The sequence below is a fragment of the Ranitomeya imitator genome, chromosome 3 (genome assembly GCF_032444005.1).
Source record: "Ranitomeya imitator isolate aRanImi1 chromosome 3, aRanImi1.pri, whole genome shotgun sequence".
NCBI classification, from domain to species: Eukaryota; Metazoa; Chordata; class Amphibia; order Anura; family Dendrobatidae; genus Ranitomeya; species Ranitomeya imitator.
The window spans coordinates 672,420,683-672,444,888 of NC_091284.1; the positions used below are offsets into that span (position 1 = coordinate 672,420,683).

Genomic DNA, 24,206 nt, shown 5'->3' on the forward strand with positions numbered 1-24,206 from the left:
GGTAGGAGATTACTCTCTGCTCAGGTGCAGGAAGCAGTCACATAGATCTAGACAGAAATCTAGTATGGAAGCCAGAGGATTGCGACCTGCTCCGCGGCGGAGGACGAGACGCTCGGAACGTCACTCCTCTAGAGGATTATTGATCGCAGAGCACGCAGCGTACGCCAAGATCTAGGACACCATGCCAGTGATAGAAAACGACCCTGTACTTCCCTGGCAAGGCTGTAATACATAAATATAATTACATGTACAAATAAATAACGTCCCTTCACCTATTCCCACCCCGTGTACTGTGCGAAAAAAAAAAAAAAAAAAGAAAATCATAATTCAGGATATGAATGACATATATTGGAGAGAAGAACAGCAGCTTTAGAATAATGCAAGTGATTAAAAAAAATAAATATGAAAATGGAATAATTACGGCCCGGGCAAGACGCAGCAGTGCATTTCTAAAACCAGAAGCCCATGGTGACAAAATATACTAAGTTCCTTCCCCCCGCCCCACCAGGGACTTTACAGAAATACTGTGATTGCAGAGTTTCATGAAACGCACTTTTTTTTTTCTTTTTTTTTTTAAAGAATATAAACCAAGGTAAACGTACAGTCACACACATACGTCTGCCATTAAAAGCAGCTGACCCCATCACAAATTAGGTGTTTCTACTACACTTCATATTCCATATACTGTATAGAGAAGGGTGAGGTTTCAGGCACAGAATAGGGGAGAGTATGGACCGCTCAGGACAGACCACGAGCAGGCAGTTAGCAGAAAACACCATCCTTAGTGCACTCCTACCTGCTCAGCGCCACATTTCATGGCCGAGAAGCAGGGCAAAAAGCTTCAGTTGAGGGGGGTCAAAAATAAAACAAAATAAAATCAGCCGTGACCGTCTGGGATGGGTGGTTCAGGGTTCCATTACAGTCCCATCATAAGAGCTGTGTCCATGTTTATGAGGTCCTATCTATGTTAGATTGCCGTGGGAGTGTCACATATACACATTAGTATCCAACAGGCAGATGAGGTAGGTGCTGGCCAGGTGCCTCTGGGATTGGGTAGCTGTGACAGGTAACAGTCAAGGGACTGTCTCTTGCGCTCATCGAAAGCATCTCCTGTGCTCTTTATTCTGCAGTCTTATGTGCTCTCTTTTGCGCTCGGAGGGTCCTGTAGATTTAGGATTGTCAAACTGCTTTGTTAACTAATGACTATTATTTTTTTTTCTCTTTTTTTTTATGTATTCTCGTTTATTTTGAGACAATAGCGCAAAATATTCATTTAGGTAAAAACGAAAAAAATAAAAAACCAAATAACACCTTTCTTCCTAGTTAGAGCATTTGTTACTTGGAGGAGGAAAGTGGTGTTACTCTGAACATATGCCCTGCTAGAACGTGTAGGGAATGTCCTCTGCAGAAGAGCGTCCTCGTGCAGTTCCTTCCATCAACCACAGTGAAAGCCTTCGGACAGCGTAATATCACCACACCTTCTATCATCATGATGCAAAGAGCGTGTATAACTATGGCCAGGAAGGCCTCAAACGAGTGAAGTGATGGTAGAGACACGCTGATGTTCTGTGCTCGGCTCCTAGGCTTTTCATAGACAGGGCACAATAATGAGGGATCACTGGAGGCAGCTGAAGTTCACCATCTTCAATTCATCCATTTGCGGCAGTTCCATGCCCCACAGTGACAAGGAATCTTGTGCTGATCATCTTCAAAGTCAAACTGATAATCATAGGTGAGCTAGGAGGAGGAGAGATGCAGGAGAACAAGTGTTACAATTGAGCTGTGTCTCATTTACAATCCAAAACTTTCATACAGTTGTTTTTTTTTTTTTTAAGAGTCCAAAGAAACAAGAAAAACAGCAGCAGCACTCCAAATATTGGTGAAAAATCAACCTTAGCCCTTTATTGCATAATAAAAATCACGAACAAGGTATTGCGGGTAAACAAGTGCAGATTATGCAGGCAAATAAAACAGGACGACGGCCGTTTCGCGCAATAAGCGCTTCCACGGGTCCTGGTTGCCTGCATAATCAGCACTTGTTTACCTGCAATACCTTGTCCATGATTTTTATTATGCAATAAAGGACTAAGGTTGTATTTTATTCACCAATATTTGGAGTGCTGCTGCTGTTTTTCTTGTTTCTTTGGACTTTTCATGCACTTTTTTCACAGCAGGCACCTCCAGCAAGGTGAAGGTTTCTGGAATGTGTCCGTGATTCAGAGTTTATTCATCCTTTAACAGTGAGTACTAAGAGCGGTTTTTCTCAGTGCCATTCATATTTTTTCTTACTTTTTTTTTTTTTTTTTTTTTTAAGAGGACTTGTCAAATATCTTGTAAAACACCCCTTTGCTTTCCGAATTCTGACACTTTTTTCCATTTTGTGCCGAGTCACTCCTTTGCAGATTGATTCTCATTTGCTTTTTTCTGGAGCGCAATATGTCAAATCTCTGCTTTGCATTCAAACTGGGCATTTCTTCAGAGTCTTCTCTGGGGACAGGCACCTTCACCCCTCCCACTCAGACACCGTCGAGCTAGGAATGGCAGCATATTGGAGAGAGGGGTGAAAGCACAGGCCCCTAGAGAAGACTGAAGAAACGCACAGTTGGACTGCAAAGCAGAGATTTCACATGATCCAGTCCATAAGGCCTGTCCCACGCATCCAGATAATTCCGGTACCGGAAAAATCGGTACCGGAGTTATCCGTGTCCATGTGCTCACGTGGCACATCAGTGTGGCACACGTGCGGCAGCCGTGTGCCGACTGGGTACCACACGCACCGTGCAGGAGACAGCGCTACAGTTAAGCGCTGTCCCCTGCGTGCAGTGCTGAATCCAGAATTCATTCCTTCTTCCCAGCAGCGTTCGCTGGAGAGAAGGAATGAAAAAGTTTTTTTTTTTAATTTTTTGTTGTGAAAATAAAGTTCCCGGTAATCTCCCCCCTCCCTCCCCCTGTGCGCCCGCCCGCTGGCATTAAAATACTTACCCGGCTCCCTCGATGCTTCCTCTCAGCGTCGCAGCTCTTCCTGTATGAGCGGTCACGTGGTGCCGCACATTACAGTGATGAATATGCGGCTCCACCCCCATGGAAGGTGGAGCCACATATTCATCACTGTAATAAGTGGCACCATGTGACCGCTCATACAGGAAGAGCTGCGATGCTGAGAGGAAGCATCGAGGGAGCCAGGTAAGTATTTTAATGCCAGCTGGCAGGCGCACAGGGGGAGGGAGGGGGGAGATTACCGGGAACTTTATTTTAACAAAAAAAAAAAAAAAAAAAAAAGATTTTTCATTCCTTCGCTCCAGCGAACACTGCTGGAGAGAAGAAATGAATGGGGCTTCAGCACCACAAGCTAGGGGGACAGCGCTTACTGTAGCGCTGTCTCCTACACGGCACACGGACTGCACACGGACAGCATCCGTGTGCGGTACGTGTTTTACACGGACCCATTGACTTTAATGGGTCCGTGTGATCCGTGCGCTCCCACAAACACTGACATGTCTCCGTGTTTTCCAAACGGACACACGATCCGTGAAAACACGCTGACATGTGCAGAGATACATTGATTTTAATGTGTCTACGTGTGTCAGTGTCTCTGGTACATGAGGAAACTGTCACCTCACGTACCGGAGCCACTGACGTGTGAAACCGGCCTAAGAGAAATACGAATCTCTGTGCAGAGGAGTGATGCAGAGCAAAACGGAAAAAAAAAAAATCAGTAGAATCAGATTAGATCAGGGATTTCTAGAACTTATTTAGTTCAATTTTTCTGAGCAAGTGATAGGTCCTCTTTTCTACACTCTGGGTTTCAATGCTTCTCTACTTTCAAGACACAGTTGTGTGAAAGTGTTGATTAAAACCCCACTGCCAATTAGGTTCATTGGCAAAAATTAAAGCACCACTCCAGTGTTTTGTTTTTATTGCACCGTTGGAGTGGTGCTACTAATCTAAGCTCCCTGCCACTAGTCTTATATTTACCAGCCATCATCTTCAGCTGTTCCAGACACCGCCCAGGTCGGTTTTGACCTGCCGGATTGCTCAGTTTTGCTGGGCGAGCTAGAAGTCACAGATCTATGAAAGCTAGAATGACTGTTAGGCCGGAGTCAAACTACAGCGAGATACGGCCGAGTCTCGCAGGGTATAAACAAGCTCTGTCACCGGCACTCCAGAGCGGAGCGTGCAGCTCCATGTACTGCTGAGCGGCTGCACGCTCCGCTCCGGAGTGCCGGAGCTTGTTTTTAACCTGCGAGTCTCGGCCGTATCTCGCTGTAGTGTGACTCCGGCCTTAACCTCTGACTTCCAGTCGGTCAGAAGTTGCATTCGTAAGATGGTGGGACTAGAGCCACTCCAGGAAGAACTAAAGATTGTGGCTGGTACTATAAGACCAGAGTCAGGGAAAGTAAGATTAGTTGCACCAAAAAAAAAAAAAAAAAACACACACACACACAAAACCTGCTGGAGTGTTGCTTTAAAGCTTTCTGCAATAAACCAAAAGAACAACAATTTATATAGTAGAACACAACTAATCAGACGTTTCTCCAAATTCAAAACTCTTGAATCGAATCCCTCATAAGAGTACAACTCCGGAGATGTCCACGCTCTACACATGATGCTAACAATCTGGGCCTTCATTAGTTGCATCAGGTGCGACTGAGAAACCATCAATCACCGGGACTGGCTAAGGGGGTTTCTTGACAAATTTGATTGCATGTTAGAAATGAGAGTGGACCAAAAAGTTAAGAAAAGAGATTATTACCTTTCACACAAACAAGGTCAGAGAGGCCCGGCGCCTGCGCACTGCAGTACTTTGCTCTGCCTCTGCAGACAAAGTATGCCGGAGCCGCAGCGTGAAGCCAAGAAGAGGACGTCATTGTAAGAAGATGGGAGCCCTGGACGGCGACGCTCATCGGACCCGGACCGCAGCGGGACCGCCCCGGGTGAGTATAACCTAACCTCTTTTTCTCATCTTTTAGGTTACGTCGGGGGCTTAACTACAGCATTACAGAATGCTGTAGATAAGCCCCTAATGACGGTGGGCTTAGCTCACCCTCGATTTTGGGGGTGACAGGTTCCGTTTAAAGTCTAGGCTTCTTGCCTGACAAACGACTGTATAGACTACAGGAAACTAAAGACCCCTGTAAACCATGGAATCCATACCTCCTCTCCTTTTGGTATCCTACGACTGGAGATGATGATGATTTTGTCTTCTTTGTCAAACGTGACTACTTCAGCAACACAGTTTGGGGCACAGGAATGGTTGATGTACCTGAAATATCAGACAATAGCGAAAAGATAATTTACAATGTGTAAGTGGCCCGTGGTTCATTTTGTTCTGAAGCGGGAGAAATGGCAGACTTGGTAATGTCAGCTATACAAAAGTGGTGAAAAAGTCCAGTAACGTCTATGAACATCTTGACAACACTTCAGTAAGTCTCTTCTGTCTATCTTCTCTTTTGTGTCTAAAACCTGTACACTTACCTAGCAGGGCCGCCAGTCAAAGTGGCATCAATCACATGCTCGTTATTAATTCGGAACATGTAGATTCCCCGGTTCTGTGAAAACAGGATATATTTTTTTTAAGCCTTGAATTTGTGAGATGAAAATAAAAAGACAAAAAAAAAAATCTCTACAATATACAGGGAACACTGACATCAAACACCAGCCAAGATATTTTCTAAATTTACGCACCTGCTCTTCATAGATTTTCTCTCGACGGTTTGCAACTTCATTTCTTATGATCGTGCCAATGTATTCTATCACCATGGTGTGCTTTTCCAGATCTTTGGCAGCATACAGCCCTAGTCCTTGTATACGAGAACGAGCTAGGTATACATTGTTCTTCCATTCTGTCTTCAGCCGACGGTACTGGGAGGACTTTGAGTGCACAAACTGCTTGCTGTAAGGTGTGTTTGTCTCCCCTGTAAAGGTGCTCTGATAGGCTTTGGACATACTAGTACTATTAAGAGTGTGAGGCCTGAAAGGAAAAAAAAAATGTAAAAAAAAAAAATCACACCCCCCAAAAAACTAAAATGTTCATTCAATAGCAGAAAATACTAGATTAAGGCCGGTTTCACACGTCAGTGGCTCCGGTACGTCAGGTGACAGTTTCCTCACGTAACGGAGACACTGACTCACGTAGACACATTGAAATCAATGTGTCTCTGCACATGTCAGCGTGTTTTCACGGACCGTGTGTCCGTGTGCAAAACACGGAGACATGTCAGTGTTCGTGGGAGCGCATGGATTACACGGACCCATTAAAGTCAATGGGTCCGTGTAAAACATGTACCGCACACGGACGCTGTCTGTGTGCCGTGCAGGAGACAGCGCTACAGTAAGCGCTGTCCCCCCCACGTGGTGCTGAAGCCGCCATTCATATCTTCTCTCCAGCAGCATTCGCTGGAGAGAAGATATGAAAAATCCTTTTTTTTTTTCTTTTTTCTCATGTTTAAAATAAAGATCCCTGTCCCCAACCCCCTCCCACCCCCTGTGCGCCCGCCCGCTGTTAATAAAATACTCGCCCGGCTCCCTCGCAACATCCTCTCCGCACCTTCTCCTGTATGAGCGGTCACGTGGTGCCGCCGATTACAGTCATGAATATGCGGCTCCACCTCCCGTAGGGGTGGAGCCGCATATTCATCACTGTAATGGGCGGCACCACGTGACCGCTCATACAGGAGAAGGTGCGGCGCGGAGAGGACATTGCGAGGGAGCCGGGTGAGTATTTTATTAACAGCGGGCCGGCGCTCAGGGGGTGGGAGGGGGGTATGGGGACAGGGATCTTTATTTTAAACACGAGAAAAAAAAAAAAAAAAGGATTTTTCATATCTTCTCTCCAGCGAACGCTGCTGGAGAGAAGATATGAATGGCGGCTTCAGCACCAGATGCAGGGGACAGCGCTTATCTCTAGCACTGTCTCCTGCACGCTCCGTGTGGTACCCAGTCGGCACACGGGCGGCACACGTGTGCCACACGGATGGCCTACGTGAGCTCACGGACACGGATAATTCCGGTACCGATTTTTTCGGTACCGGAATTATCTAGACATGTGAGACTGGCCTTAAGATAGAAGTAATTACTGAACACCCTTAACATGTCTAACAGAGGGTGATTAGCTGACAAGACGATGGAACATTAGAGCTGGAAACCTGTATGGTGGGGAATGGCGAATGCAACAATTTGAAAAGGAATGGTCTGTAGTTTTTGGAAAGTTTATAAAGGGCACAAAATGTAATAAAAAAAATAAAATAAATAAAAACCCATTACTCAGGAATTAACCCCTTTCTGACCTCGGACGGGATAGTACGTCCGAGGTCAGATCCCCTGATTTGATGCAGGGCTCCGCGGTGAGCCCGCATCAAAGCCGGGACATGTCAGCTGTTTTAAACAGCTGACATGTGCCCGTAATAGGCGCGGGCAGAATCGCGATCTGCCCGCACCTATTAACTAGTTAAATGCCGCTGTCAAACGCAGACAGCGGCATTTAACTACCGCTTCCAGCCGGGCGGCCGGAAATGACATCATCGCCGACCCCCGTCACATGATCGGGGGTCGGCGATGCATCAGGATGGTAACCATAGAGGTCCTAGAGACCTCTATGGTTACTGATCACTGGTGGCTGTGAGCGCCACCCTGTGGTCGGCGCTCACAGCACACCTCCATTTCTGCTACATAGCAGTGGCGATCAGGTTGTGCCTGCTTCTAGCCTCCCATGGAGGCTATTGAAGCATGGCAAAAGTAAAAAAAAAAAAAAAAGCTAAAAAAATGTGAAAAAAAAATAAAAAAAAATATAAAAGTTTAAATCACCCCCCTTTCGCCCCAATCAAAATAAATCAATAAAAAAAAAAAATCAAATCTACACATATTTGGTATCGCCGCTCTCAGAATCGCCTGATCTATCAATTAAAAAAAAGCATTAACCTGATCGCTAAACGGCGTAGCGAGAAAAAAATTCGAAGCGCCAGAATTACGTTTTTTAGGTCGCCGCGACATTGCATTAAATGCAATAACGGGCGATCAAAAGAACGTATCTGCACCAAAATGCTATCATTAAAAACGTCATCTCGGCACGCAAAAAATAAGCCCTCAACCGACCCCAGATCATGAAAAATGGAGACGCTACGAGTATCGGAAAATGGCGCAATTTTTTTTATTTATTTTTTTAGCAAAGTTTGGAATTTTTTTTCACCACTTAGATAAAAAATAACCTAGTCATGTTAGGTGTCTATGAACTCGTACTGACCTGGAGAATCATAATAGCTGGTCAGTTTTAGCATTTAGTGAAACTAGCAAAAAAGCCAAACAAAAAACAAGTGTGGGATTGCACTTTTTTTGCAATTTCACCGCACTTGGAATTTATTTCCTGTTTTCTAGTACAAGACATGCTAAAACCAATGATGTCGTTCAAAAGTACAACTCGTCCCGCAAAAAATAAGCCCTCACATGGCCAAATTGACTGAAAAATAAAAAAGTTATGGCTCTGGGAAGGAGGGGAGTGAAAAACGAACACGGAAAAACGAAAAATCCCAAGGTCATGAAGGGGTTAAATTACATGTGAAGATCATTTATGTACAGTTTCTGCAGGTGTCACTTCTGAGATCAGTCGTGTGAATGACTGGCAGTATGTGGCACTGGCAAGGACATCAACAGTGGTGCTGTAATAGTGGGGGATTTAAGGGGTATTAGTTATTTTTAGAATATTTCACGTCATTAGAAAATCCAGGAGAACCCCCTTCAAACCATACAGCAGTACAAATGTCATTTGTAATGAAAGGGTATTACAGCTGTGATTTCAACCTCGTACTAGAAAATGTACCTTTTATAGTGGGTCATGATCTTGGGCTCAGACCTGGCACAGCCAGTTGGGTTGATCATGAGAGGCAGCTCCATTAATGGATGTCGACCATACCGAAAGAGATAGTTTTGACAATTCTCTACTCCAGGTAGCTAGAAATAAACAAGAGAAGATAAAAATGATCAATGAGATTCTCTTGGACTCAACTGATGAAGCACACAATGTAATTGTAGCCCCCTTCTAAATGAGAGATCTGCATTAAATCAATATTTGGCGGATCACCCTTAGGCTGTGTGCACACGTTGCGGGATTTCCCCGATAAAACCGCAAAAAAAACGCATACAATAAGCATCCCATCATTTAGAATGAATTCTGCATGTTTTGTGCACATGATGCGTTTTTTTCCGCGAAAAAAACGCATCGCGGTAAAAACCGCAGCATGTTCATTAATTTTCCGTTTTGTTTTTTTTGCGGATTTCCCACTCCAAAATGCATTGGGAAGTGTCTGGAAAAAACCACGGCAAAAACGTGTCAAAACCGCGGCAAAAACGCATGCGGTTTTCTTGCAGAAAATATCCGGAATTCTCAGGAATTTTCTGCGAGAAATCCTGAACGTGTGCACATAGCCTTAGCCTTCCAAACATCATCAATTGGTCTAGGATGGTAAACACAGTAAGTCAGGGATTTTATAGAATTATAGCAGGCGCGGGCTGGGCCGGGTGGCAGAAATGCATATGCCCCCCGGGCCGGTGTCTAAGCAGCTGCACAGGGCTGCTGGAGGACTGGCAGTGACTAATACATAGCGCACCTGTAGTGCGCGGTGGTGTCATCCCGCTAGCAGCCCTGACATGCAGGCTGCAGGGGTATGCGATGAGCAAGCTCCTAAGCGTCACTGCCACTGTCTCTGAGGGAGAGAGCCAGCAGCCAAGATGAAAGGTCAGCATACCGGCCTGTGTGTGCACGGAGCTTCAGCTTCTCCTGCTCTCATCTGCCATCCCGGCAGAGAAGGAGAGACGGGGGAAGTGCCGGGACAGTGCAGAGCTCTGAGCAGGAGAAACTGAAGAGCTGCACATGGACATCAGCCGCCCCTGCACCACAGAGGAGAGTGTGTGATGTGTGTATGAGGAGAGTGTGTGTGTGTGTGTGTATGAGGAGAGTGTGTGTATGAGGAGAGTGCGTGTGTGTGTGTGTATGAGGAGAGTGTGTATGTGTGTATGAGGAGAGTGTGTGTGTGTGTGTGTGTATGAGGAGAGTGTGTATGTGTGTATGAGGAGAGTGTGTGTATGAGGAGAGTGTGTGTGTGTGAGGAGAGTGTGTGTGTGAGCTGCGTGCGTGTGTGTGTGAGCTGCATGCGTGTGTTTGTGAGCTGCGTGCGTGTGTGTGTGTGAGCTGCATGTGTGTGAGCTGTGTGCGTGCGAACTGCGTGCGTGTGAGCTGCGTGAGCTGCGTGAGCTGCGTGTGCCTGTCATTATACAGTGGGGCCGTGCGTGTGCGTGTCATTATACAGTGGGGTTGTGCGTGTCATTATACAGTGGGGTTGTGCGTGTCATTATACAGTGGGGCTGTGTGTGTGTGCGTGTCATTATACAGTGGGGCTGTGCGTGTCATTATACAGTGGGGCTGTGTGGGTGTGTCATTATACAGTGGGGCTGTGCGTGTGTGTGTGAGCTGCGTGTGTGTGTGAGCTGTGTGTGCGTGAGCTGTGTGTGCGTGAGCTGCGTGTGCGTGTGAGCTGCATGTGCGTGTGAGCTGCATGTGCGTGTGAGCTGCATGTGCCCATCATTATACAGTGGGGCCGTGCGTGTGCGTGTCATTATACAGTGGGGTTGTGCGTGTGCGTGTCATTATACAGTGGGGTTGTGCGTGTGCCTGTCATTATACAGTGGGGTTGTGCGTGTGCCTGTCATTATACAGTGGGGCTGTGCGTGTGCCTGTCATTATACAGTGGGGCTGTGTGCGTGTCATTATACAGTGGGGTTGTGCGTGTGCGTGTCATTATACAGTGGGGTTGTGCGTGTGCCTGTCATTATACAGTGGGGCTGTGCGTGTGCCTGTCATTATACAGTGGGGCTGTGTGCGTGTCATTATACAGTGGGGCTGTGTGCGTGTCATTATACCGTGGGGCTGTGCGTGTGTGTGTCATTATACAGTGGGGCTATGCGTGTGTGTCATTATACAGTGGGGCTGTGCGTGTGTGTGTGTGTCATGCAGTGGGGCTGTACATGTGTGTCATACAGTGGGGCTTTATTGGTATGTCATTATACAATGGGGCTGTGCGTGTGTGTGAGCTGTGTGTGTGAGCTGCGTGTGTGTGTGAGCTGCGTGTGTGTGTGAGCTGCGTGTGTGTGTGAGCTGCGTGCGTGTGTGAGCTGCGTGCGTGTGTGAGCTGCGTGCGTGTGTGAGCTGCGTGCGTGTGTGAGCTGCGTGCGTGTGTGAGCTGCGTGCATGTGTGAGCTGCGTGCGTTTGTGAGTCATTATACAGTGGGGCCGTGCGTGTGTGTGTCATTATACAGTGGGGCCGTGCGTCTGCCTGTCATTATACAGTGGGGCTTTGCGTGTGCCTGTCATTATACAGTGGGGCTGTGTGTGTGCGTGTCATTATACAGTGGGGCTGTGTGTGTGTGTCATACAGTGGGGCTGTGTCGGTGTCATTATACAGTGGGGCTGTGTGTGTCATTATACAGTGGGGCTGTGTGTGTCATTATACAGTGGGGCTGTGCGTGTGTGTGTCATTATATAGTGGGGCTGTACATGTGCGTCATACAGTGGGGCTTTATAGGTATGTCATACAGTGGGGCTGTGCGTGTGTGTGAGCTGCGTGTGTGTGTGTGAGCTGCGTGTGTGTGTGAGCTGCGTGCGTGTGTGAGCTGCGTGCGTGTGTCATTATACAGTGGGGCCGTGCGTGTGCCTGTCATTATACAGTGGGGCCGTGCGTGTGCCTGTCATTATACAGTAGGGCTGTGCGTGTCATTATACAGTGGGGCTGTGTGGGTGTCATTATACAGTGGGGCTATGTGTGTCATTATACAGTGGGGCTGTGTGTGTGTGTCATTATACAGTGGGGCTGTGCGTGTGTGTCATTATACAGTGGGGCTGTGCGTGTGTGTGTCATTATACAGTGGGGCTGTGTATGTGTGTCATTATACAGTGGGGCTGTGCGTGTGTGTGTCATTATACAGTGGGGCTGTGCGTGTGTGTGTCATTATACAGTGGGGCTGTACATGTGCGTCATACAGTGGGGCTGTGTGGGTATGTCATTATACAGTGGGGCTGTGCGTGTGTGTGTGAGCTGCGTGTGTGTGTGAGCTGCGTGTGTGTGTGAGCTGCATGCGTGTGTGCGCTGCATGCGTGTGTGAGCTGCGTGCGTGTGTCATTATACAGTGGGGCCGTGTGTGTGCCTGTCATACAGTGGGGCCATGCGTGTGCCTGACATTATACAGTGGGGCTGTGCGTGTGCCTGTCATTATACAGTGGGGCTGTGCGTGTGTGTGTCATTATACAGTGGGGCTGTACGTGTGTGTCATTACACAGTGGGGTTGTGCGTGTGTGTCATTATACAGTGGGGCTGTACGTGTGTGTCATTATACAGTGGGGCTGTGCGTGTGTGTCATTATACAGTGGGGCTGTTCGTGTGTGTCATTATACAGTGGGGCTGTGCATGTGTGTGTCATTATACAGTGGGGCTGTGCATGTGTGTGTCATTATACAGTGGGGCTATGTGTGTGTGTCATACAGTGGGGCTGTGTGTGTGGGTCATTATACAGTGGGGCTGTGCGTGTGTGTGTGTCATTATACAGTGGGGCTGTGCGTGTGTGTGTCATTATACAGTGGGGCTGTGTGTGCCTGTTATTATACAGTGGGGCTGTGCATGTGCCTGTCATTATACAGTGGGGCTGTGTGTGTGTCATTATACAGTGTGGCTGTGCGTGTGTGTGTCATTATACAGTGGGGCTGAGTGTGTGTCATACAGTGGGGCTGTGTGGGTGTCATTATACAGTGGGGCTGTGTGTGTCATTATACAGTGGAGCTGTGTGTGTCATTACACAGTGGAGCTGTGCGTGTGTGTGTCATACAGTGGGGCTGTGCGTGCGTGTGTGTCATACAGTGGGGCTGTGTGTGTGTCATTATACAGTGTGGCTGTGCGTGTGTGTGTCATTATACAGTGGGGCTGAGTGTGTGTCATACAGTGGGGCTGTGTGGGTGTCATTATACAGTGGGGCTGTGTGTGTCATTACACAGTGGAGCTGTGCGTGTGTGTGTCATACAGTGGGGCTGTGCGTGCGTGTGTGTCATACAGTGGGGCTGTGTGTGTGTGTGTGTCATACAGTGGGGCTGTGTGTGTGTCATTATACAGTGTGGCTGTGCGTGTGTCTGTCATTATACAGTGGGGCTGTGCGTGTGTGTGTGTGTGTCATTGGTGCATTCACTCTGTCATTCTTTGGACTGCAGACTTGTGCTTCTCACATTGCTGGCAGTGCTGTGGTCATTTGGCGGGTGTGTGGCTGTAAGTTTGTGATTTGCATACATGCGGTCACATGCCGACTAGACTTGCATGGCCTAATGCAACTGTATTGAACAAGGCCCAAAACAGTCTAGTCGAAATGTGGCTGGGAATATATATATCGCATGCTTGCAGTCACAAGACCACCTGTTGCCGGCACCAGAGAATCTTCATATTGCATGATATGAGGATTCACACATAGTGTCTGTAGACATGTAGCATAAGATTCGACAACCCCTTTAAGGATGAGCCACTACTCATGGGCCACTGCTGTGTGCTTGCCCCCCAGGCCAAAATTTGCCAGTCAGCCCCTGAATTATAGTCATGATCATGAGCAATCAATTATACCGAACATGTGATTGATCAGTAGTTTCTTGGAAACACAGTCATTCATGGAAACTACCGTGTTGGGAGGCTTTAAACTGGGCAAGTAACAGCCAAACCTCAGCAAGGGTAAGGCTGTGGAAGACTGTTTCATATCAGATCATACATCATAGCAAGACTCCGCACAGCAACAACACAAGGTAATTATACTGCATCCACTAGTCTTCAAAACAGACTGGGGTTCATGCGCTTTTGAAGAAGCAGCAAGAAATGGGCAATGTTGAGGACTATTGTGGAGGAAAGTTCGCTAACATTTTACTATCACTCAAAAGACCAGAATATCCATCTGTTTGGCATATGACCATGTTAGAGTTTGCAGTTTGTGAAAACAGTATATTTTGTATCATCAGATTACAGAAGGGTAGTCTTAAGTCAGTGTGAATAAACCCAAAGCATTTTTATTGGGGTTCAGTAGCAAAAGTTGTTGGATAGAAGGATCAGACATGTTGAAGTTCAAAATGGCACAGTGGTTGTAGGTCCTGTGCTTGGCCAAGGAAACAATGCAATAGATGAAAGACATATCATGCTTATTCCTCTTCTAAATTAGAAGACGTCCTTGCATTGCCTCCATCTCCAACCTTGGAACAACATGTGGGACCCAGCTACTAATCTAAAAAAGGCTGCCAGAAGTGTTCTTCATAGAGGAACTGAGGAAAAAAGTCATACTTTTGACATGGAAACAAGGCCACGTGACTCAACTCTGGAATGATCTATATGGGACAGTAGCCATATTAAAGGATGGAGGAAGGATGGGGAGTGAAAGAGGAGGGCCCATTAGAGAGGCAACAAGTCAGTGGGTTCCTTTTTTCCCCCATTCACAATTGATTGGTATTATGAAAGAGAATATATGCTATATTTGCCTAAATTTAGTTTTTGTATTTTTATTAAAACCAAATTATTTAATGGGACTCTGTCACCTGAATTTGGCACGCTATGTAAATGCCCTGTTTTTGGTCCGATGGGTGGTGTTTCTTCTTTTTTCCTCCACCCCATCCTTCCCCGCTGTCCCCCCGCAATATTTTCCGGAATTGGAGTAGGTGTCCTCCATAGTTTGCGGGTGCGCAATGCAATCTTGTCTTGTGCACGCGCAGTATGCTTTGCCCGTCCGGGGGCAAAGCCGAAAAGCATTATTCTGCATGCGCTCGCGCACTATGTTCGTATTTCTCTGTGTTCCGGGACATCATGCGCCAGCGCATGCACAGTAATGATTTTTCGGCTTTGCACGCAGATGGGCAAAGTATACTGCGCGTGCGCGAAACAAGATTGCATTGCGCACGCGCAAACTATGAAGGACACCTACTCCAATTCTGGAAAATATTGCAGACAGCAGGGAAGGATGGGGTGGAGGAAAAAAGAAGAAACACCGCCCATCGGACCGAAAACAGGGCATTTACATAGCCTGCCAAATTCAGGTGACAGAGTCCCTTTAAAAAAATAAATAGCCTTAGAAATGGGCAAAGATTCACGCTACCTTGAACTTTGTGGCAGCTGGACCAAGGAAAAGCAAGCTTCCTCGGCCGTTGCTCTCATGTCAGTGTCCTGAGTGCCTCTTGCCCATTATAGAGGCCTCGTTAACCCAAGAGGCACCCAGGATGCATTAAAGTGATGGACAAGCAAGTTTGCGCCACCCTGGTCTGGCTGCCATGGAGAATCAAACTGGACACCGGGCCAGGGAAGAGTGAGTCTTTTCGCTCATCACTACTCAGTATAACTTACAGATTCAGCGATGCGCAGCACCGCATGCAATGTCAGTCCAAACATCTCTTCTCCTTTCAGATACTCTGGGAAAAGGCGAAGCATTCCAGTTTCTCTCCTCATGCGTGCAACAGGCTCCGCAATGCGATTCCAGAGAGCTGAGGTGGATAGAAAACAGATTTAAATTGTCATTATTGTCAATGAACTACATTAAATCCGTATATACAAAGAATGTGATACATTGCAGTCTCCAGAGACTAACCAGAGCTATTCATCTGAGCTAAGAGTCAGAATAAGGCAAAATTCAAACATCCGTAAAAACGAAGTACAAATACGGACCAGAATGTTCGGACAGGCTGAGGGTCTGCAGAGTCTGGGTCAAGACAGACATCATGGTCCATACGCTGACTCCCTGACAAAGCTACGAAGCGAAACATGCTTTGGAGTATTGGTGAGGGAGAGCAGCCCATAATAATCAACTCTGTTCGTATCAATTGTTCAACCTGTTTATTTGACTTCAGCTACTACAATGTTTTCCATGTTGAATACTTACTATATATGCAGCACTTGTCACTTTATAATACACTTTTCAATCAGTGGCATATTATTTTTCAGCTACATCTATTCTCTTTATTTCCTGGGAATTCGCAATTATTAAAAATTTTAATTATTCTTTTTACCAAGCTCTTGTGGGATAATTTATCCTGGATACATTATTATAACAACTACTATTGCCTATCAATTATTTTTATTCAACTAATGCCATGTTCTATATAAATGCCATCTTTGTGTGGCCTGTGTACCACTCCACCTGCTTTTAACCTAGTCTTATTGTGTTCCGTGTTTTTTTTTTATATATTTTTTTTATTGCGTAGCCATATTGTGCTTTGTATTTGTCTTTTCTTTTGGGACATTATTTGCACATTTTAGGTTTATTATAAGTTTATATCAAATTAAGTGCATACAACGGTTTACGCTCTCATCCGAGAGAGTCGGGCCAATTATTGTTATCACACTCTGATCAGATTCTCTCGGTTGAAAAGAAGATGGAGAAAAAACATTTTTTCCATCTTTTCCACCTGTTCAGTCCATGGAAATCAAACTGCACTTAAAATAAATCCCAAGCGCAGTTCGATAGTTTCCACGGACTCATCAATTTGCACGGCAGAGTGCGGTACGAATATCGGATCAAACTGGGGCATGCAGTGATTTCTTTTCCTTGGACCAACTTATGCAACCACAACTTCTGACTGGTCGGAAGTCAGAAGTTACATCACAAGCGCTCAATATAAAGTTATGAGAGCCAGAACGAGGCTCTCAGACTTGTATCAAGTTGTGACCTCCAGATCGCCCATGAAACGTTGGAGCAGCCGGCAGGTCACAAACTGCCATAGACCGATGGAAGGTGAAGGTGGTGGCAGGCGAGTATAAAGGTACCTTCACACTCAGCGACGCTGCAGCGATACCGACAACGATGTCAATCGCTGCAGCGTCGCTGTTTGGTCGCTGGAGAGCTGTCACACAGACAGCTCTCCAGCGACGAACGAAGCCGGTAACCAGGGTAAACATCGGGTTACTAAGCGCAGGGCCGCGCTTAGTAACCCGATGTTTACCCTGGTTAGCAGCGTGAAAGTTAAAAAAAACAAACACTACATACTTACCTTCCGCTGTCTGTCCCCGGCGCTGTGCTTTCCTGCACTGACTGTGAGCACAGCGGCCGGAAAGCAGAGCGGTGACGTCACCGCTGTGCTTTCCGGCTGGCGCTCACAGTCTGTGCAGAGAAGCACAGCGCCGGGGGACAGACACCGGAATGTAAGTATGTAGTGTTTTTTTTTTTTTTCTTTAACTTTTACGCTGGTAACCAGGGTAAACATCGGGTTACCAAGCGCGGCCCTGCGCTTAGTAACCCGATGTTTACCCTGGTTACCAGTGAAGACATCGCTGAATCGGCGTCACACACGCTGATTCAGCGATGTCTGCAGGGAGTCCAGCGACGAAATAAAGTGCTGGACTTTCTGCTCCGACCAACGATGGCACAACAGGATCCTGATCGCTGCTGCGTGTCAAACTGAACGATATCGCTAGCCAGGACGCTGCAACGTCACGGATCGCTAGCGATATCGTTCAGTGTGACGGTACCTTTAAGGTAGGAACAGAGACCACAGATTAGAAGCACAACTCCAGGGGTAAAAAAACAAACAAACAAAACAACTGGAATGGTGCTTTAAAGCTGGATAGCCCTGGGTCAGTGTGAATGAATCCAAAGCATTTTTTGGGGGCTGAACAGCAAAAGTTAGTAGATAGAAGGCTGATTTTCAGTATGCCTAATCCATTGCTCCCAAAGGAGATAAGCCCTGGCCAAGGGAGTCAAGTAGAATATCTGTCCACCAAACCTCATGCATAGGCACGCAAAAGGTCTACACTGTGAAATATCTCCTATAATATGTTAAGACTTCTATTTGGCAAAGACTTTGCAAATATCATCACATTTATGTAGAAAACTATATATAAAAAAACCCTTACCTTGGGGAGAGGAGTCTTTCAGCACCACATCCTCATAACCATATTCAATAACTTGCACAGTGAATTCAGGCTGACCATTGTTATCACACACTTTACAGCGATAAGAGCACCGACGATGACTATGTCTCATGCTCCAATAAATTCGGGTGGCCTCAAATCCAACGGGATATAGGGCGGTGACACTGTGAAAGTCTTGTATTTGATGAGGCAGAAGCTGGCCAATGGCATGAAAAACAAGTCCCCCAACTCTGAACATGTGAATACGGTCCCCCCGCTGAATGATGCTGGCAATCTGACTTACTTCATCGCGTTCGATGTATACTCGCCGGAAGACTGTAAAACAGCTCAGTTCCTGCTCACAAGGCCCCTTTAACTTGTGCATTGGACAAAGCATAGTCTTGTCCTTGAAGAACATGCACTTGGCACGGATGGCACAGGCAAAGTGATAGACATTTGGGCAACGTATGCGGTTGCAGCTATTTGTGGCACCTGTTTTCTGGCACAGGCTGCACTTTGTGAGCAATCCACGATGCAGTGCCACTTCCACATTAATCAGTGCACCCCCTTGGGTCTCGTATACCTCTGTAGACCACAAAGCACAGTTAAGGTGAACCCAGAGATCAAGATCAAGGTTCAGAAGCCGTGCAGGTCCATCAGTAGCCCCATCACCTTCCTCATGACAGAAGCAACACTTTCGGAGATCTTGAGGTAAGGTGTCAGGCTTTAGTGTAGTGCCAAGTCTTTCTATTACCTCACACACTTCCTTCTCACAATTACGAGAGTTGATTTTTTGGAAAGTGATTAGAATATGCAGTCTCTTCCAACGAACACCTTTCCACTTCTTGATTTTTGGCCTCAAATCTTCCACATCTTCCTCAGAAGGGCGTGCACGTTGCTTAATTTTAGATGCTTCCATAGACTCATCAATACTCGGTGACTGAGGTGGAGGAAGAAGACACAGTATAGGAGTGGGAACTGGTTCTGGTGCAGGAGGTTCAACAGGACTAGCAGGTGGAGGTGAAAATGGAGAGGGTGGAGGAGACGTTTCTTCAGGTAACACAGGCAGTTGGCGAACATCCAGATTGGACACATTATTAATGTAACAATGATTTACAGCCTTCTCTACAATCGTCTCCTCCTGAAAAAAAAAAACATCAGATACACAATTTAAGGCGAGAGCACAAGATTTACCATTATAAATGAGGTTATGTTGATAGTGGACACAAGACACATGACTTGTGTGTGTCCTGGAGAGTGAGCAGTTCTGTAATGTAGGAAATCTTAGGAGGCCTTTCTATCAATCACTGTTATAGCTACAATTCTAAAGGACTGACAATAGCCATTGTAAAGTAATTTTTAGGGTTCTTTGGCTTAAAACAAGAAACAAAACAATACATTTTTCTTTACAAAGTTTTTTTTTTTTTTTTTTAATTCTGCTTCCCTTGGTGGTTTCAATAATCAATGCTGCTGATGACAAGTTCTGGAAGCTGACAACATGGTGTTCAAGTTCTGGACCTCCCATAGGCTAAACGTCCAGACTGTCCGTGTTCTACTCCATGGTGATGTTCTAAACCGCCACTGTATGGTAAAGCAGCTGCACGAGATCAAACAGCTGCCGGAGCTGGAAAAGGTTGTCAGACGGCCAGACTAATCAGAGAAGGCAGAGGTTTATTAGTGTTTGCCTTCCCTTCCGCTGAACAAGACAAGTATACAGTAATAGGAAGCACCGACAGCACTTTTGTCTGGGCCTAGCGGTCATGTGATTGCTGGGTGTATGGTGGGCGCAGGAGACCAATTCAGCTCTGCTATGCAAAAAGGAGGACAAATTTCCTCTGTAACTTAGGCCTATATACCAGCCTCAGTTACAAGGAAAATCAGACAATTTTAAATACTTATGACATGCCACCCCAAAGGTCTATTAGGACCTATTGGGTGTGTGTGTGGAGAGGGGCAATATATGACAAATAAATAATATATATTAATAAAAAGGCAGGGAAAAAAAAATTTCAAATTGCTAGCCGAAACGAAAAACAAACATGTCCCATGTCCAATATATACAAATAATTGTTAGGAGCAAATATGAAAAATGTATTTTAGTGGTCAAAGAAAACAAACAAACAAACATGAAAAAGAGACATGCATATCCTTTATTCCCACCCAAAATATCACACATTTTCCTCCCTCAAAAGGGTATGACTATTAAAATTAGGGCATCTTTATCACAATATAGAGAAGCAAAACTTATACAAATATCAGAGTGAACATTTTTATCTTTTTAATGTATCGCATGAACAAAACAAAAAAACAAAACAAAAACAAAGCAAATGTCAGGAACGGGGAGAAATTGCCTGATCTCAAACTGGTTAAGTTGGCAATACATGGAATAAGGTTTGGCAACGGTCTCCCACAGAATTAGATGGATCCTATTATAATAAAGCCTGTTAAGCACCAGCGGTGTAACCTATGTAACGGATCCAGTATTGGGTTAGTGCTTGCATTATAAAAATAGAATGCCCAACGTTAGTGTGAACATAGCCTGAGTGAAGTGATACTTCACTGGTGAATATTGTTATTCTTTATTATCTATACAATAAATATGAAATCTAATGATTGAAAACCCCCCGTAATTACCATGAAGCTGCACATCGGGAAATCAGACTAGAATGTGTCTGGGAGATTGTTATTAGTCCTTTGCTGGTTCTTTTATTCAAAAAAATGAAACAATCAGAATATATGCAATGAGAAAATGACAAAAGATACCTGTGTCAGAAGAGTCAGAATATCCAGCTCGTTCTTTAATGTGTATCCGGGAAGTACTGCATCAAGTTGCTTCAGCCAGTCTGTGCTATTCTCTAGCTTTCCTGGTTGAGATTTGTCCTTGTCACTGGAATCGCCTGCAAACATACAGCACTGATTGAGAAGGGGAGACAGGAGGACATGCCGTGCCAAACCAGCACTCGGGGCCCTTACAGATCGCAAAGTGTTGGCATATCATAGCGAAATCTGCTTGTCATAACTTTACAACAGGGAATGAATATCGCTTCAGTCTGTATATTCATAGGATTCCTTTAACATTTAAACCTCTGGGTAGACGGGAAACTTTAAAAACAGTGTCCCCATACTTGAAAACACAATTCAATCCCTTAAAAATATATGACACATATTTATGTCCTAGGTCGTGTCCCTGAATTTGATGCAGGCTTTGACGAAAAGTCCCACATCTTTCCCTGAAAATGACAGCTGATTTAATCAGCTGTCATGTGCCTTTAACAGTCACAGATGGAGCGGTGATGGAGTTGGTCACCACAACATTGGACTAGAATGCAATAAGAGGTGGTCAAAGCATCGCATCTACCCCAAAATGGTATCAGTAAACAAAAAGTCAACTCAGGGCGCAAAAAATAAGCCATCACCCAGCCCAAGATCCCCAAAAATGGTAAGATTACGTGTGTCTAAAAATGGCGACAAAAACAAAAACATTTTTTTTGCGTAATTTTCAGAATTTTTTTTTCACCACTTAATTAAAATATAAACTATACATGTTTAGGATCTACGTACCTGTACTGACCTGGTAAATAAAAAAAAGTGTTGTTTTTTTTGCTATTTTATCGCACTTGGAATTTTTTCCCCATTTCTCAGTATGTTATATGGAAAAATCAATGGTGCAATTCAAAACGTACACAACTGTTTCCACAGAAAGAACAAGCCCTCATGTGGCTATATTGACGGAAATATAAAAAAGTTCTAGGTCTTGGAAGAAGCAGAGAAATAAAACAAACTGAAAAATGGAAAATAGCTGGGGGGAAGGGGTTAAACACTATTTGGTGAAGCTATTTGATTGAAATAGTGCATATTAAAAGAAAACCTAAATATAATTGAAGCATATTGTGATCTTCATTATAGGGGAATATGAGAGAGTTGTTAAAAAAAAAAAAAAGTGCTACACTAGAGTCTGCTTACCTTCTGTGGAAGGGTCTAAAGATTTCTTGATGTCGACACTACTTTTTAGACCGCTCTCTGGGAAAAGCACTTCATAAGAATTTGGTAACTTAATGCTCAATAAACCGGCCACTGCAGCAACTACACCATTCAGATTCTAAAGAGAAAAAAATGAAGCAACACTGATTGTAAATCAATTTCTCCTGCTGTTGTGCAAATGGAACAGACAACAGGTAAAAATGATAGGCAATTAGCAAGACAACCCCTAAAAAGGAGTGATTCTGCAGGTGATGACCACAGACCATTTCTCTGTTCTCATCCTTTTTGGCTGTTGGTCATTTTTGCTTTTTGTTATTTCTCTCACTGATAGAGTAGCATGAAGCAGTGTCTACAATTCACAGAAATTGCTCAGGTAGTGCAGCTCACCCAGGATGGCACATCAATGTGAGCTGTGGTAAGAAAGGGTAGCTGTGTCTGTTAGCACAGTGTACAGAGCATAGAGAAGATACCAGGAGATAGGCCAGTACAGCAGGGGACGTGGAGGGGGCCGTAGAAGGGCAACAACCCAGCAGAAGGACTGCTACCTCCTCCTTTGTGCAAGGAGGAACCGGAGGAGGAGTGCCAGAGCGCTGCAAAATGACCTCCAGGAGACCACTAACATCCATGTGTCTGCTCAAACTGTCAGAAAGACTCCATGATGGTGTAATGAGGGCACAACGTCCACAAGTGGGTGTTGTGTTTACAGCCCAACACTGTCAGGCGATTGGCATTTGCCAGAGAACACCAATATTGCAGATTAGACATTGGAAGCCTGTGCTCATCACGGACCAGAGCAGGTTCACACTGAGCACATGTGACAGAGGTAGCAGAGTCTGGACCCGCCATGGAGAACGTTCTGCTGCTTACAACGTCCTCCAGCATGACCGGTTTGGAAGTGGTCAGTAATGGTGTGCGGAGGCATTTCTTTGGAGAGCTGCACAGCCCTTCATGTGCTCGCCAGAGTTACACTGATTGACATTAGCTTCTGGGATGAGATCCTCAGACCCATTGTGAGACCATATGCAGGTGCAGTGGACCCTGGGTTGCTTCTGATGTACGACAATGCTGGGCCTCATGTGGCTGAAGTGTGTCCGCAGTTCGTGCATAATGAAGGCACTGATGCAATGGACTGGACTGCCAGCTCCCCAGACCTGAATCCAATCCAGCACATCTGGGACATCATGTTTCATTCCATCCACCAACGCCACATTGCTCCACAGACTGTCCAGAAGATCATTGATTATTTTATCCAGGTCTGGGAGGAGATCCCTCAGGAGAACAACCACTTTGCTTTGACAAAGACCTTTCCGGTCGAAACGCGTAGCCAAACTCATGCAGGTCATGGTGTTGTCTTCATGGAGCTCATGATTTTTCATGTTTTTATATTTTTCCAATAAAGTTTTTTTATTTTACCTTTTGGAGCTGGAACATCGTGGTTTTTTTTTTCCATTGGTTCGCAGAACAACCACCACCTCATCAGGAGCATGCCCAGGAGTTGTAAGAAGGTCATACTGTCACGTGGAAACCACACACACACTACTCATTATCATTTCCTTGTCTTGATGCATTTCAACTGAAGTTGGATCAGAACACTTTGACTTTGAATATCATTCCAAATCCAGTCCTTCATGGGATATTAATTTTGATTTACATTGATCATTGTTATGTTCTATTGTTTTCAGCGCAGTCTACTGTGTGATGTATAAAGATTTGCAACTGGAATATTTAATTCAGCGATATCTAGGATGTGGGATTTTAGTGTTCTTTATTTTTCTGAGAAATGTATACATCTATATATAATCACGTGTGTGTGCATGTACGTGTGTGCGTGCGTGCGTGTAATATAACATACCTTTGCTGCTGCTGCTGACACTGTTAACATGACAGACACTTCGCTGCCCTTCGTTTTATCCCACGATACGGTTCCTTCGGAAACATTTAAGATTGATTTATCAGCAGACTCCGGGGATTCTGTAGGTTTCACATCTGGGAACACTGTAATAATAACTTATTAATGAGAATTGGTGGAGGAAGGAATAATTATGTTATTGAACACAATTATTTCACAAACAGACCTACTAATAATGAATTCATGCCATCATTATACTAAATATAATAAACCTTGAGGAAAAAATTCTGCTCTGAAAGACGGTCGAAAGCCACATTCTATGCGAAGAAATTAGGATTTTGGTACTCACCTAAGATCTGTTTCTCGATAATCTTCATTGGGGATACAGAGAACCATGGGATAGTCTGCTGACGCTATTATTACATTCTAAATTAAAATGAGCTCCTCCCCAGCAGACTATACCTCGCCTGCTAGCCTCAGGCTCC

General features: G+C 45.2%; 1 protein-coding gene across 1 annotated transcript in view; it reads right to left on the reverse strand.

The window, feature by feature from the left end:
* Window positions 1–1,230: 1,230 nt before the first annotated feature.
* Window positions 1,231–24,206, reverse strand: part of KMT2D (lysine methyltransferase 2D) — a 233,551-nt gene continuing 210,575 nt past the window's right edge. The window contains exons 44-53 of the mRNA XM_069758349.1: window positions 23,725–23,867; window positions 21,855–21,990; window positions 20,655–20,788; window positions 17,895–19,032; window positions 15,393–15,529; window positions 8,813–8,943; window positions 5,686–5,971; window positions 5,476–5,549; window positions 5,155–5,263; window positions 1,231–1,737 (exon numbers count right to left, since the gene is read on the reverse strand). Coding sequence (XP_069614450.1) covers window positions 1,645–1,737; window positions 5,155–5,263; window positions 5,476–5,549; window positions 5,686–5,971; window positions 8,813–8,943; window positions 15,393–15,529; window positions 17,895–19,032; window positions 20,655–20,788; window positions 21,855–21,990; window positions 23,725–23,867 — 2,381 coding nt within the window. The 3' untranslated portion in view covers window positions 1,231–1,644. The remainder of the gene's footprint in view (window positions 1,738–5,154; window positions 5,264–5,475; window positions 5,550–5,685; window positions 5,972–8,812; window positions 8,944–15,392; window positions 15,530–17,894; window positions 19,033–20,654; window positions 20,789–21,854; window positions 21,991–23,724; window positions 23,868–24,206) is intronic.